The sequence below is a fragment of the Crotalus tigris genome, unplaced genomic scaffold (genome assembly GCF_016545835.1).
Source record: "Crotalus tigris isolate CLP2741 ecotype Arizona unplaced genomic scaffold, ASM1654583v1 scf7180000018305.80059, whole genome shotgun sequence".
Lineage (NCBI taxonomy): Eukaryota > Metazoa > Chordata > Lepidosauria > Squamata > Viperidae > Crotalus > Crotalus tigris.
This window is the reverse complement of record NW_024096933.1, coordinates 1-14,378: the sequence shown is the minus strand read 5'-3', so window position 1 is coordinate 14,378 and position 14,378 is coordinate 1. Positions and strand designations below refer to the sequence as shown.

At 37.3% G+C, this 14,378-nt stretch overlaps 1 protein-coding gene across 1 annotated transcript; it reads right to left on the bottom strand.

Annotated features, from left to right (window-relative positions):
* Positions 1–115: 115 nt before the first annotated feature.
* On the bottom strand, positions 116–7,342 carry LOC120310963 (synaptonemal complex central element protein 2-like). Its single transcript, XM_039349971.1, has 4 exons — positions 7,275–7,342; positions 5,569–5,683; positions 4,059–4,263; positions 116–1,365 (listed from the first exon to the last, which is right to left on the bottom strand). Exons 2-4 carry the CDS (start codon positions 5,676–5,678, stop codon positions 1,171–1,173), a joined length of 510 nt encoding a protein of 169 aa, XP_039205905.1. The 5' UTR covers positions 5,679–5,683; positions 7,275–7,342; the 3' UTR covers positions 116–1,170.
* Between the last annotated feature and the right edge of the window lie 7,036 nt (positions 7,343–14,378).

Below are 14,378 nucleotides of genomic sequence, written 5' to 3'. Positions count from 1 at the left end.
GACAGGCACCTGCCACATTATGTGACAGATTTAACAATTGTCGATAAGAAAGACAAAGTCTGGATAGTAGATGTGGCAGAACTTGGAGACAGCAAAATATAAGAGAAGAAAAGGGAGAAGGTAACAAAATACAAAGAAATAGAACAGCTGTGACAAATGAAAGCAAAGGTAGTATCAATAGTAATAGGCGTCTTGGGTGCAATCCCAAAACAACTGGAGCACTACTTGAACACCATTGGCCTTGATACCATCAGTCGATTGTCGACAGCTTACAACTTCTGAAGATACCTCTAACATCATCAAGCAACATCTGCCTGTCTCAGGTCCTTGAAGACTTGATAGCGGGATAAAATGCAAATCCAGTCTAAACAACTGGCTGACTGCAACAAACCATAATAAAAGAAGAAATACCAACAAATTATTTTTACTTCTGAAGTTTATGAACATTTATGTTTAAAGTGCGAATGTTTGCCAAGTTTTAAATAACTTGTTCATTTCTTAGTGAGAGCACTAGATATTATCTTTGTCCTAATTACCTTTACAAATAATAGTTATTTTTTTTCTTGTACTTTCATACTATAAATCTGAGATGTTCAGCTGAGTACTTATAGATGTTTTATCCACTCAGTGATGACGATCTTAAACTGCCCTTATAGCACTTCATATTCTTGACCAAAGGCTTGTTGTGATGATATTCAAGAGATTGCACAATAGCAACTTCCTGATTGGGCTTAATTACAGTTAATGGACTAAAGGAAGTCAGCCAAGCAAGGATTTGCCTTGCTGAAAATGCCCATTTTATGGAATGAGAAAAAGAAAAGAGAGAACTAATGAGTATCATGTTCCTATGTACTGACTACATTTGCTTGGGCGATTGCTAATTGTTGGTAATAGCTCAAATGTTGGAAAAGAAAATAAATTACTATATATTAATGTAACTGTAATTTTATTGAGATTATGGATTAGAAAATGACTCATTTGTAAATGAGTAATGAAGAACCAAAAAAGTGCTTGAAAATAAACTTACCTATGAACAGAATAGATTTGGATGCCATTTTGCAATTCAAAGAAGCCAAATTACTATTTATTGGCACACAGATCTATTTATGTATTTATTCTTTCTTACTATATTCTTTCCCCCTCCTTTATTTTATTTTTTAACCTATAAGATTACAATTCAGATTGACCACACAGGTCTTTATACATCATTTCCACAGTATGACAAACCTGCTTGAGTTCATTTTCAATCTGTCTGATCTTTTCCATGATCTCAGAAAGCTCTTGCAGCTTATCCTGAATAAGCTTGTTATTATGGTCATAAACAGGAAATACACTTTCTTCCAATTTTTCTGCCAAGCTTGAAACCTGTGGGGGAAAAAGAAACAGTTAAAATGAACCTGGCACACTTCTTTGCCTACTTTTGATTTTAAATAGTAATAAATATGTCCACTTGCAATAAATCATAATGTGAGTAACTGTTATAGAATTATAAAAAAATCTGGTGAAGTAATAGGCAGCGTATAGCAAGCAGGAACAACTGAGTTCTTCAAAAAACTGATAGATTGCTTGACTTGGAAGCTGTGGGCTGCAGTATAGTAAGGCAATCATGTATTTCCAATAAGTTCAGCATCAATATAGTAATCACTGGGAAGCCAGGTTGCCCAAGGAGAGGTGAACTTGCTCAGGTCAAAGATGAAGTGTCATTTTCTGATTCCTTTGTGATGTGTGCATCGCCCTAACAGTTTTTAGAATCAATATTGATATTGTAGTGAGCATATAATTGTCTTTGTAGCTATCCTGCTTTTACCACTAATATTGTGATGTATTTTTGCTGCTTATATCAGAATGTTTAGTCATATTTTCATAGGGAATAATATAGCAATAACAGGGTTGGAAGGATCCTTGGAGGTCTTCTAGTCCAACCCTCTGCTCAAGCTAGAGAACTTATATCATTTTGGACAAATAGTTGTTCAAACTGTTTGGAACTTCTGGAGGCAAGCCATTCCATTGATTAATTGTTCTCACTGGCAGGCAATTTCTCCTTAATTCTAGATTGGTTCTCTTTTTAATGATCTTCCACCTGTTATTCCTTGTCTTGCCCTCAGGTGCTTTGGAAAATAGGTTGACTCCCTCTCTGTGACAGCCCCTCAAGTACTGGAAGACTGCTATCATGTCACCCCTAAATCCTTTTCTTCATCAAACTAGACATACCTAGTTCCTTCAACTGTTCATCATACGGTTTAGCCTCCAGATCCCTTATCTTTGTTGCTCTTTCTGCACTATTTCTAGGGACTCAACATTTTTTTGTATTGTGACCAGAACTGAACACAGTACTCTAAATGTGGTCTCACTAATGCAGTATAAAGCAATGCTATCTTGATATTATCCCTCATTGGCTTTTTTGGCAGGTGCAGCAAACTGTTGGCCTATATTTAAATGATGGTCCAGTAGGATATCTAGATCCCTCTCACAGTTATTATTATTGAGCTAGGTACCACTTATTCTATACTTGTGCATTTGTTTTTCTTGCCTAAGTATAGGCAGTGGTGGGATTCAGCCAGTTCGCAACACTTCGGCAGTACTGGTAGCTAATTTTTTGTTGCCCAAGCCCATAATGGACTTCTGGAAGTGGCATCCACACAGAGAACCGGTTGTTCATGTATTTGAATCCCACCACTAAGTATAGCACCTTACTTTTTTCACCACTGAAATTCATTTTGTTGGATAGGTCCCAGTGTTCAATTCAGTCAAGATCCTTCTGAATCTTGAGTCCAAAGTGTTAGCTATTCTATCCAACTTAGTGTCATCAGCAAATTTGATGAGTTCCCCTTCTATCCTTGCATCTAGATCATTTATGAAAATGTTAAAGAGTACTGGGCATAAGACAGAACCTTGAGGTATCCCATAGCACGCTTCCATCCATGCAAATGTAGTTCCATTGAAGACTACATGCTGAGTGTGGTAAGACAGTCAACAGCAAATCCTTTTGCTAGTGGTCCTTTCTATCCCACATTGTTCTATCTTATTAAGAAGTAAACTGGTCTACTTTGTCAAATGTGTTACTGAAATTAACTGAAGTCTAATTAAACTGTCCACATTTTTTCCCTGATCCACTAATTTGGTTACTTTGTCAAAGAAGGAAATAAGATTTGTCTGGCATGCTCACAAATCTACCGCTTAATTATCTTTTTCAGGATATTCCAGGAAAAAATTGCTTTTTATTATTTACATATTTTTATTTTTAATTATTGAATTTTAAATATGTTTTACTATATTGCATACTGTATTATGTTCAGTGGAAAGGTGAGATACAAAATGCATATATAAAATTACTTACTTTTTTAATAGCATCAAACATTTTTAATTCAGTTTTTTCAACTGGAAACAACAGTTCCGACCTTGACAATATTTCCAGAATGTTCCAAGTTCAAAAGAGATGCTTCCAGTTTGGGAATACCAGAACAACTTCAGAATTGTTTTATTAGAGTGGAACAGTCAAAACAACTATTTTGAATACGAAAATGTTTATAAAGTATGACTTTTTTTTAAGATTTACCAGTCTAATCTACAGCCAAATATTTTCCTAATGATTTTCTCTCCATGTTCTAACCAGATTAGATCATGCTTCATTTTTTCAAGTTTAGCCATGTTGTTAAGGTACTGCCACCATTTTGATTAAAAGCAGAAAGATAATTAAGATAATGAAATATTACAAACAAAGATTGTGAAAGGAGTGGAAAGTACAGCATACATTCATGATGAATTTAGTTACCTTTTTTCAGAGTATTTGAAAAAATGAGGCTCTCACTTTTAGGGGTTAATTCAGGGTCTTCAAACTTGGCCCTTTTATGACTTGTGGGCTTCAACTCCCAGAATTCCTCAGCCAGGTATGCTGGTTGAGGAATTCTGAGAGTTGAAGTCCACAAGTCATAAAAGGGCCAAGTTTGAAGACCCCTGGGTTAGTTCTTTGGAATAATTTGGAAAATTAACTTTAATCATTATTTCCTGTTTCCCAAAACTCCTGAATGTTACCATCACCAGATTTATTCCTGTTTTACCTTCATCAGAAGACTTTCTCTGAAGTTGTTCATGAGTACATGGTCTTTCTTCCTATTCTCATTAATCTTATCAATTAGTTGCTGTGTTCTTTCCTGAAGATTTTCAATAGTTGAATCTAGGGCTATAAAATAATTTGAGGCTTTGCTGTCTGGCTTTCCTCTGCTTACATTTGCATTGGGAAGAAGTGTTTTAGGAGAATCTTTCCTATATTTTTCAGAAAAAATAAAAAAATGAAATGTCTTACTGTATAACATTAATAGTTTTTGTACCTAGAGATATTGTAGAACTTATTCTATCACAAGTAAAATTATCTTCATAACAAAGTGTTCAAATTACAATAATTATGGAGTTTCTTAAACCTATAAGCAACTCACATGCCACGTCTAGTCCAAGAAAATTTGGTTTGAGTACCATGTTACTTCATCATATTTAAAACAATGGAAAACAATGGATTGCAGAGAATAGTATTTCATACAATTCTCATGTTACTTCAGTTCTTTTTTATTAACAAAATGTCTATACTGTCCCAATACAATTGAATAAATTTTTAATGTCATAAATGATTTCTTTCCATTATCAATTTTGTTTATTTTCATCTATTTTTCCACAGCCCACGTCTGACTGTATGTTTCCTTTGAATTAAGTAGAGCTACATTTCATGGGGCGTAAACTTAGCTAATTCATGTGATTTTTATACTGTCCAGTGGATTTATGTAGTCATATCCCATTAAAAAGGGGAAACAGTTTAAGGACCTTTTTGTCCTTATGATACAAAAAGAAAAAAAATGACCAATTCTCTCAATCCATAATTTTAAAAAATATAATTTACAGTTCTAGAATGCTACTTTCATTTATTATAATAACTTATCTGTGTCTTGTCTGCTCTTTTATTCATATTCTTTCTAGCTTTATCCAAAAAACACAGAGTAATATTCAATGCTTAGCCTATTTTTATTCTTATAGCAAAGTAGGAGAAGACTGCAGCATATCTTCATTTTCTTAAATTGCCAAGAGGATTTGGAAAGACACCTGTCTATATTACAGAATGCTATTGCCCAAGTAGACAAACTTGCATAAAAATGGTTATTCCAACTGCATTCGTATATCATATTAATCTCTAATATAGCCTGTTTGTAACATAAATTGGTTATGTGAAACGGTAAACTGTAAATCAGAATACCATTTAGATTGTTATTCAAACAACACATTAATACATATGAACAAGATCAATATAATACAGCAAGCACATCATCTATGAAATGTCATTTTAGTTGCATTGGGCACAAACCTGCACCACTGATAATACTTTATGTAGTTGTAGCTACTATTACTGTTACATATTTCCTCATAGGTGCAAGATTGTAGATTTTGGTAAATGTTATGCTAAAAACCAACCTTTTGGGGGGAAAGTCTGTTCATTGATAGTATGGGTCATGATACCTATTTTGAATTCACATTTGACTGTTGAAGATTTTAAAGTTTCACAATACTTTTTAAAATCTTACTTACCTTAATGGATTATCGCTTAATTCATTACTTTCTGAATTAGTGAAGAATAGACTGTTTGATTTATCTTGTTCTTGCTCTGGCTCTTGGAACTGAAATTCTTGAGTAGACATAATAGCTTTTAAGGATGAGGAAGAGAGATATGGTCAGAAGGCAGTTAATCCACATTTTTGTTAATTGTGCTATTGTACCAGCTTTCTGCAAAAGCTAAAAATAATTGATAAAATTTTATATAATCCTTTTAAAGTAGTTTAATTATAACCTGATTTTAAATATGTTGAACCCAATTCAATAGTTTTTGAACACATGATAGAAAAGCTATTTCATATCAAAGGGTTTTCTATAATTGTGATATTTTCTTTCCATTACTCTCTGGGAAACCGCTTTGATATTCTGGCAGCAGTCATCTTATATGACAAGATTTCCACATGTGCATTTGCCAAAACCCATTCACTCAGCCATAGACATAAAGGGCTGCTTTTAGAATTGCTCAAACTGATAAAATGGGCAGCTAAGATTATGAATTCTCAAACTGATTTCCAATGACAAATTTGTAGCAGTCAGTCTCTATCGTTTTTCCAAAGACATCCAAAGATCCTGTATACTCCAGTGTTGTAATAAGAAACAAAAGAGAGGTATGTGAATGGATGCCAATGTAAGAGAAAGTTATTGCTGAGACAGGCAAGTGGTAGTCCCCAGATTTTCTTCTACAGAACTTGAAAATAAAAATAAAGTATCCTAGTGAATAGCCAGTACTATGGAATTGATAGAGCTTAAAACTTAAAGACATGGGGAACATCTGTTTAAACACTTCCTCAGTCATCAAACTGGGCAACCACTAACTCAGACTAACATTAAGCAGTATAAAATATTGCTCTCCATTTTCTTAAAGACATGTCTTTTTTTAAAAAAAAATCAACTCTATTTTCTACTTAAATAGTACTAATAATGCAGGTAGTCCTCATTTAGTGACTGCCTTGTTTAGCAACCATTCACAATTATGGCAGTGATGAAAAAATAACTTTACAACCAATCCTTACATTTACAATCTTTACAGGCAAAAGAAAGCTGAAGTAAGATTATAAGCACAGAGATGGTTTCGCTTGGCAACTGCTTCACTTAATTACTGTATTGCCGGCTCCAATTGTAGTCACTAAATGAGAACTACCTGTAAACTCAGAAGAATATGTTACAAATTCATATTGTATAAACGTGTGTGTGTGTGTGTGTGTGTGTGTGTGTGTGTGTCTGTGCACGCATGCATGCACTTACTGAGACATTTATCAATTCCTAGCAATTGCCTGGGGACTAGTTGCTGCAGTTTTCTTGGCAAGATTTTTCACAAGTAGTTTGCCCTTACTCTTTCCTAGGGCTGGGAGAGGGTGACTGGCCCAAGGTCAGCCAGCTGATTTTATGTCTGAAGCAGGACTAGAACTCAAGGCCTCCTGTTTCTAGCCTGATGCCTTAAATCACTACACCAAACTGGCTCTAAGAAACAGCTTTACCATAAGGGTTAAAATTAAAATAAATAAAATAAAAATATAATATAAAATTCAGATAGACTCTGAAGAGGAGAGAGTTCCACAGAAGAACAGGACCTTGTTCAAACCTCTATCTCTCCTTCCCTGTGTGTGTGTGTGTGTGTGTGTGTGTGTGTGTGTGTAGATACACAAACACATCCATAGATTTGTGTGGGAGGAATGGTTTACCTTCTTTGACTTTCTGCCCTATTTTGAATAAGACCAAACAGATTCTGCCTTGAGGAGAAATTCCTCCCTTCCCCCTCTCCCCTCACAATAGTTGCAGATGGGGGAGGGGCCTGTGTGTTTAAAGAAATCAAACATCTGATGCATCCTTCAAGAAGGATGCCTCCATTAGCCTTCCTCAAGCTTCCTTTTTTGTCCATCAGCCTCTTTCAACCTCATATCCCCCAGACATCTTAGACTCCAACTCCTATGTTCCCCAGCCAGTAAACTGTGGGAAGATAGGTGTTTGAATCCAACACCTCTTGAGGAGAGCTCCTTGGAAAGGCTAGCATATGTTTTGAGAAACAGACTTAGGTATGCCTCAAGGAGGCAGGTTTATGAACCTCAGAGAAAGCTGATGGCCCTTTTCCAACTATGGTAATACATTTTAGTGAGAGGCATAAATTTTTGTAAGCTAAATTCACTTTATCAGGTCAAATGGAATTGTAAAAGTTTATGCCTTTTGTAAAAGTTTATGCCTTTTAATAAAATGTGATACAGTAGTTGGAAAAGGGATTACCAGACTCCTGATTACTTGCTACCAGCAAGATCCCAGGCTAGAAACCAGGAGACAGAATTCTAGTCCCACTTGAAGCATGAAACTAGGTGGTGACCTTGGGGCAGATTCAGTCCTGGAAAGAAGAAAACAATAACAAATCATTTCTGAAAAACCTTGTAAAAAATATCCTGCAGGGGACTAGCCCAAGCAGTTGTCTTTTTCTAAGGCACAGGAACAAATGCTGACTAGAGAACCCTTAGAAGAGAATATTGTAGCTCAGGATTGAACTGTTTGTTTGATGTTACCTAGTTTGGTAATGAAACTTCTGCAAGAAAACAACCAAGGTCAGGGAGCACCAAGGACCCCAGAGATACCCCCAGATGGCAGTAGAGAGAGACAGAAAACTAAGTCTGTGCTATCATCTGTTTAGATTTGTTTCTCCCATAAAGTTCAAACTATTCTTGCTGGTTAAGATTTCCTTAACAGTTAATTATATTTAAAGATTTAAATCCATTTTTCCCATATAAACCATCTCGACACTTTTACATTTCTTAAAGAATAGGTAAAAACATTAAAGAAAAGGAAAAGAGAGCAAGAGTAAAGAAACATAAAAATAAAATATTACTTAAAATACATATTCCTCCTAAGCTAATATATATTCATTCCCAAAATTTCTTATTCTTTTTAACCATGATTAAAAATATATTTAATCTTTAAATATTCCATTTAATGTGCCTAGTCATCTAATCCTTTAACTCTTATTCAAAACATTTTTTCTACATTATAATTTCCCGAAATTCAGACACATTTAATTATCTAAAACATTTCCTTCATCTAGGCCATTTCAGTAGTATTATATAACTTATATCAAGAAATAAAATAAAAAGGGGGAAAAAGCATACAGTATTATTTAAGGAATTCATCTCTCTTAGAATGACATATGTATTCAGAATATTTTCTATTTCTTTAACCATATTCAAACAAATGTTTCTTTTTTAAATATTCTCTCTGGTAGGTCCCATCATCTATTTTCTTAATTTTCACTTTAATCTTTTTCCTTTGAGCAGTATCTTTCTCGATCAATGTGTTTTGCTGAATCAAAAAGGTTTTCCATATATTCATGACTGTTGCTGTAGGTATAAGAAGTAAATCGAATAAAGTGTCTTTATGTGAGGCTTTTGCCTTTCCATGTTTCTTGAAAATATTTTTCTCTTTCTCCTTCTTTGCTTCTCTTATCACTTCCTTTCTCTCTGATGTTTTCAACATCTCTACATTCCATTTTATCCAATCTGTTTTTTTGTCCTCAGATTTATTTTGTAGTCTTAAGGGATGAGTTGTTTTTTCCATTTCTTGTAAACTTTTCCCCACTAGGATTAAACCACGTTTTCTTGCTTTGTTAAGTTCTGTTTTTGAGTCTCTATTTTCAATTTTATGTCCACTTATTTGTTTTGTCTGCTCCTTTTCTGTTGTTGTTTCCTGGAAGACTTTTTGTTGTAAAGTTAACTTAGAGATAGATTGATTTGTATTTTCAATGTTATTTTGGATTTCTTTGTGATTTGAACTCAGTGTTATTTGAATTAATTTCAGTATACTATATATCTCCTCCTGAGAGGTATTTATATTTTCTTGGTGTGTTCTGTCTACATGTCTCTGACCCATGATGGCCAAAAGTTGGAGTTTTCCTTCTTATCTGCAAATAGCTTTAGAGTCCCGGTTAAATAGATTTTTTTCCTAAAGTTTATAATTCTCTCTTTGTCTGCAGCCCAGATTGTTGTCTTTTTTTTGTCACAGCTGTTTTTTATTATTAAAGCTTTGAAGGTCACAAACACAGATTAGCTTTTCCCAGGTTTTGGCAAGTTCTCTATGGAAATCATAGCTGTCATAATCTTCATTCATCACTAGGTGTCAGCATCTATTTAGTTTTCTATTTGAACAATGGTCTTTAAAATGAGAGTCTTAACCATTTAACAATCTTAAACTTGTCCAAAGTTAATTTTTAGCTTTCAAGTTTACAAATTTATTTCACTACCATATATTTTGATCCTCCATAGAAATTTTAATTCGCCACTTCCATTATATATAAGGATGGGGTGGAAGTCCCCCTCCTTCACTTTTTGCTTCTTGGGGATCTTTTCCAGGAAATGTAGTGTAGAATAGAAAAGGGAAAATCAGATTCATCACACAGTTTCAAGCACGCTGTTTACTGTAGTGCTGGTTAGTTCTTTTGGACTCCAGTTGCAAGTAGCTTGGGCTGATTGATGAAATACAGCCTTTCTCCTGTCAGATTAGAAGGCTTTCCCCAAAACGAACAGAACAACTGCCATCATTCCAGAGTTGCTGGGGCACCCTTCTTTCTTCGCTGCTTCTCCGGGGTGGCAGGACGAAAGTTGGCTGTGGGGGTGCAGCAGTCCGCAAGCCCGCAACCAGTCACTACTGCACAGGACCGGAAGTCCCTATCCCACATTCCTTATTCTCAGTACAAGTTAGGAAATAAGCTATAAATCCAATCTTTATCCATATAGGAAAAATAATTTCCTGTGATCTCTAATTATAATTTTAAACCTGTAATATCCTTTTAGAGATACTGGAAGGGAGCTCTTCATTTGTAGCATTTGTAGCATTAGTACTGTCTTGTGAGTTCAAGCCTGATTGTATTGCAGCCAGCATCTTTTAGTAAAAGAACCTATCACTTCGCCTAAATGTAGTCCAGGGTCTTTCTTTCCTAAGGGATCAGACTGGGGCAGCTCTGACATTCTTACAGTTTTCAGTTGTGGAGAAATGAACAGAGACAATGTTTTGAATTGAAGTAAGAAAGGGAAAAGGAAGGAATCACCTTGTCTTTGCTGCTTGGTCAGAGTTTTGGTTCTTGAAAGTCAGTGTAAGATGAATCTCCAACAGTCAGAAGGCAGGGAAGATAGAGGGTCCCTATCAATACTGTTTTGCTTATGCTTTTTGAATTCTTAAAATCATGGAGCTGAGAAAAGATCAAACGGTGCTTTCTTTGCCTAATTCTGGGTGCAGCTGTTCAGATGTGGTTGGGTAGACCCAGTAAGATTGTGTTTCTAGCCTAAGAAGGCAATGTACTGGAGGGCCCTGAGTCATCTGCCACATTGTAGGACCCAGCAACCTCCTAGCAGTTGTACTCCAAGTCCAACACAGTGAGGGATTGGGACAGGCAGCTGCCTGCATGAAGGGTACACTAACTGGACTCAAGTCTAATTTCAGAGGTGAGAAAAGATGCTGGCTTCAGAAGTGTCAGAGGTTTCTCTCTGAGATAAGCAAAATGCTGGCAAGTGAGAATAGCTCATGTCTGGGCATTTCTTCTGAATGATTTCAGCTATGGGTGGGGATTTTAAAAAAGATAAGAGGAGAGCATGGGCTGACAAAACAAGAGAGGTAGCTTTTCCTTTTTATCCATGCATTTGACTAGAAATGCAAAAAATATTAATAAACCAGGTAATTCTATTTTGGAAAAAACAATTAGAAAGCAGAAAAAGGGGGGGAGAGATTGGGTTAGGTCAAGGCTTTTCAACCAATGGTATGGGTACCCCCTGTGGTACATTAGCACCTGGCAGGTGGTACGCGACCATCCTAGAAAAGTGGTAGCGGGGGAGGGGAATGAGCTGAACTGGTGGCAGCACCGCACAAGCCTGAGTGAGAGATGGCTGGAGCTGCAGGGCTGTCAGAGCTCAACGGAAATGCCAGGATCAGTGCCAGGCTCCAACTGGAGCTCGGTGCTGATCCTGGCACTTTTGCTGAGCCCAGAAGAAGCGCCGATCAGCTGGAATGTTGCAGCATCTCCAGGGTCTTGTGATTTACATTCAGATGCTTGGCAATTGATTCATATTTATGACGGCCACAGTGTCCCAGAGTCATGTGAAGTGACCAAAACAGTGGTTCTCAACCTTTTTAATGCCGCAACCCCCCAACTGGTCGTAAGTCAAGGACTACTCAACCGGTCGTAAGTCGAGGACTACTCAACTGGTGCAGCACCGTTTGCAGAATGGGACTTTTGGCGGGCTCAGCAGGGCAGAGACAGCCTGGACAATCCTATTGGCTTTTGAAAGCCAATAGAATTAGACTCTATTCAAGAGAGTCTATTCTATTGGCTTTCAAAAGCCAATAGAATAAAAGGGAGTAGCACAGCTAAGGAAAAAGGGGGAAAAAATGGTGGACTGCGTTGTTTGGCGACCCCCGTGAAATGGTCGTTCGACCCCAAATGGGGTCCCGACCCACAGGTTGAGAACCACTGGACCAAAACCTGCTGCAACCACCCAGCAGATGGGGGGAATAAAAACTAAATACCTTCCACCCCACCCCGCTGCCAATCTTCAACAGAAATGCTCACAACAATAAAAACCTTGAACAGGAGGAAGAGCGCCGCCGGGCAGGCAGGCAGGTGTCTTGCTTCACTGTGCTTGGGGGACACTTTTTTCAGTGCCATTGTAACTTCGAACAGTCACTAAGCGAACTGTTGTAAGTCGAGGACTACCTGTACTTCATCACTTTTTTTTCCTTTTTTTGGTCATCAAGTTTTTGACACCTTGCTGGGTGACTAGTGGCACTCGGATATTGCCATATCCTAAAAGTGGTACAATGGGTGAAAAGGTTGAAAAGCTCTGGGTTAGGGGACTGGGATGGATTAATGGCCTTTGTTCCTAACCTGAATAAGGAGAGTTATCACAAGATTTGATGATCTTAAAGATTTATCAAACTCTTTTTTATTAGGAAAAGTTTCAAGGAATAGCTGATAAGTCTTGACAAACTTATGCCTATTGCTTTGACTAATAAAAGGAATGACTCAGGATGATTTCTTGTCTCTGACAATATTATCTTATGCAGATAGTCTCTTTTTACTCTACCATTGTTCCTCCACAACTCAGCAAACAGCAAAGGGCAAGACAATCTTAGCCTTGGAGGCTTTTAAATATCATTTTCCTCTATTATTACTAGACTGGGGGCGGGGTTCCTAGAAGGACTATAGTTCCTTGCTTTTCCTCAAGGTAGGGGCAAGATCCTTGGCTAGACATTCCTGGAAGGTTTCTTCTAGTGCGTAAAGACACCAATTTTGATTGGAAACATGAATTGTGCATTGCAGTTAGCATTTTTAACTGTTTTGCTTGCTTGTAATATTAATATATTTGCACAATAAATAAATAATATGTGCCTTCCCAATACAGTCTTTTGCCAGTTTCACAAAAAAACACAAAACAAAAAAAATTTCAAATTGATTTCTAGTCTCTTCTCTTAATCACTATACCCAACTGGTTTTTGCACAAACATTTTCCAAATTGAAAGTGCAATTAGATGGAGGAGCAAATTGTGTAACAGGATGAATGCTAGGTCCCAAGAAGACAGCAGAAACTACCAAGTTTCCAAGAAGATAAGGAATGTTATCCCAAAGTACAAGGCATATGAAGATCCAGGAGCTTCTTGGAGAGGAAGTTTGGGGAAATCCTCAGAATGGTATGGGAAAAAAAATGCTGACATCAGTCGAGCGAGCTAATTGCTATGATTTCTCATCTAATACTTGGGTTGTTTTCGAGAGCTAAACTAGATCCTCCGAATGGGGAACTCTTCAGTGACAACACAAAGTAGGTGGAGCCTTTCCTCCGGGTTTCCCCGGCATGTCTTCTGCCAGATTTTCAGATGGAGGAAGACGAGCTAAGCCTACCGCCTCTTAATCTCCCGCGCTGCTTTGGGAGAGCCACACAAGTCACAGCGACAGACTTGCCAGACTTCTATCGGGTGGCAGCGCTTTGCCGCTTTCTAACTGCTGCAGCTGCAAAATCTGAAGAAGAACGCTCAAGCGCCTTCGAGGTGGGGAAATCCCGCCACTCCGGTGAGATTTGGGAAGGGGAGGGGGGAGAGACATTTCATAACCGTGCAGCCTGCGAATACTAATCTGGCGCTATATGGGTATCAAGTAAGAATTATAGTTGGGTGTTCTGATTTTTCCGGGCCTGCCTTCAAGTTATGCACAACTATTACTGGGAGGAGCGGCTTTGCATCTGCTCACGGGAGGGAACAGGCCCCCAAGGGCAGTGGAACTCGTTGGCTGCTCTGGCTTGGTGAATGTTTTCGAAGAGCTTCTTGGATCTCTTTGAGCGAAGCTTTTTCTGCCCGTGTATTGACAGACATAAACCAAAGCTGATCACTGAGGATTATTCACTTAGAAGGGTCAGATCTGGAACACCAGTTGTGTTGGCGTGTTTAAACCATAACTGCATAAGGACTAAAAACAACCAGAGAAAAGGGCAGCTGTTTTAAGGTTTGTAAATCTTAATATGCTTGGAGGCTTAGGAGAAAAGGAATGGGATTCCACAAAGCCCTTGATCTTTGCTCAGCAACCTTACTAATATTAACTGAGACAGCCAGGATAGTATTTTTTGGCAAATGAAAATCTGGGTGTTTTCAATAAAAAGGAACCTTGTGAGGAGACGGGAGCATTTTTAAAAGCCATAAAATACTGCTGAAAAGACATGAAAAATAGCACTGAATCATGCAGAACAATGTAATATTTGTAAAAAAAAGAGAGCTTCACTAACGGGCTGCAGATATAAAGCTTT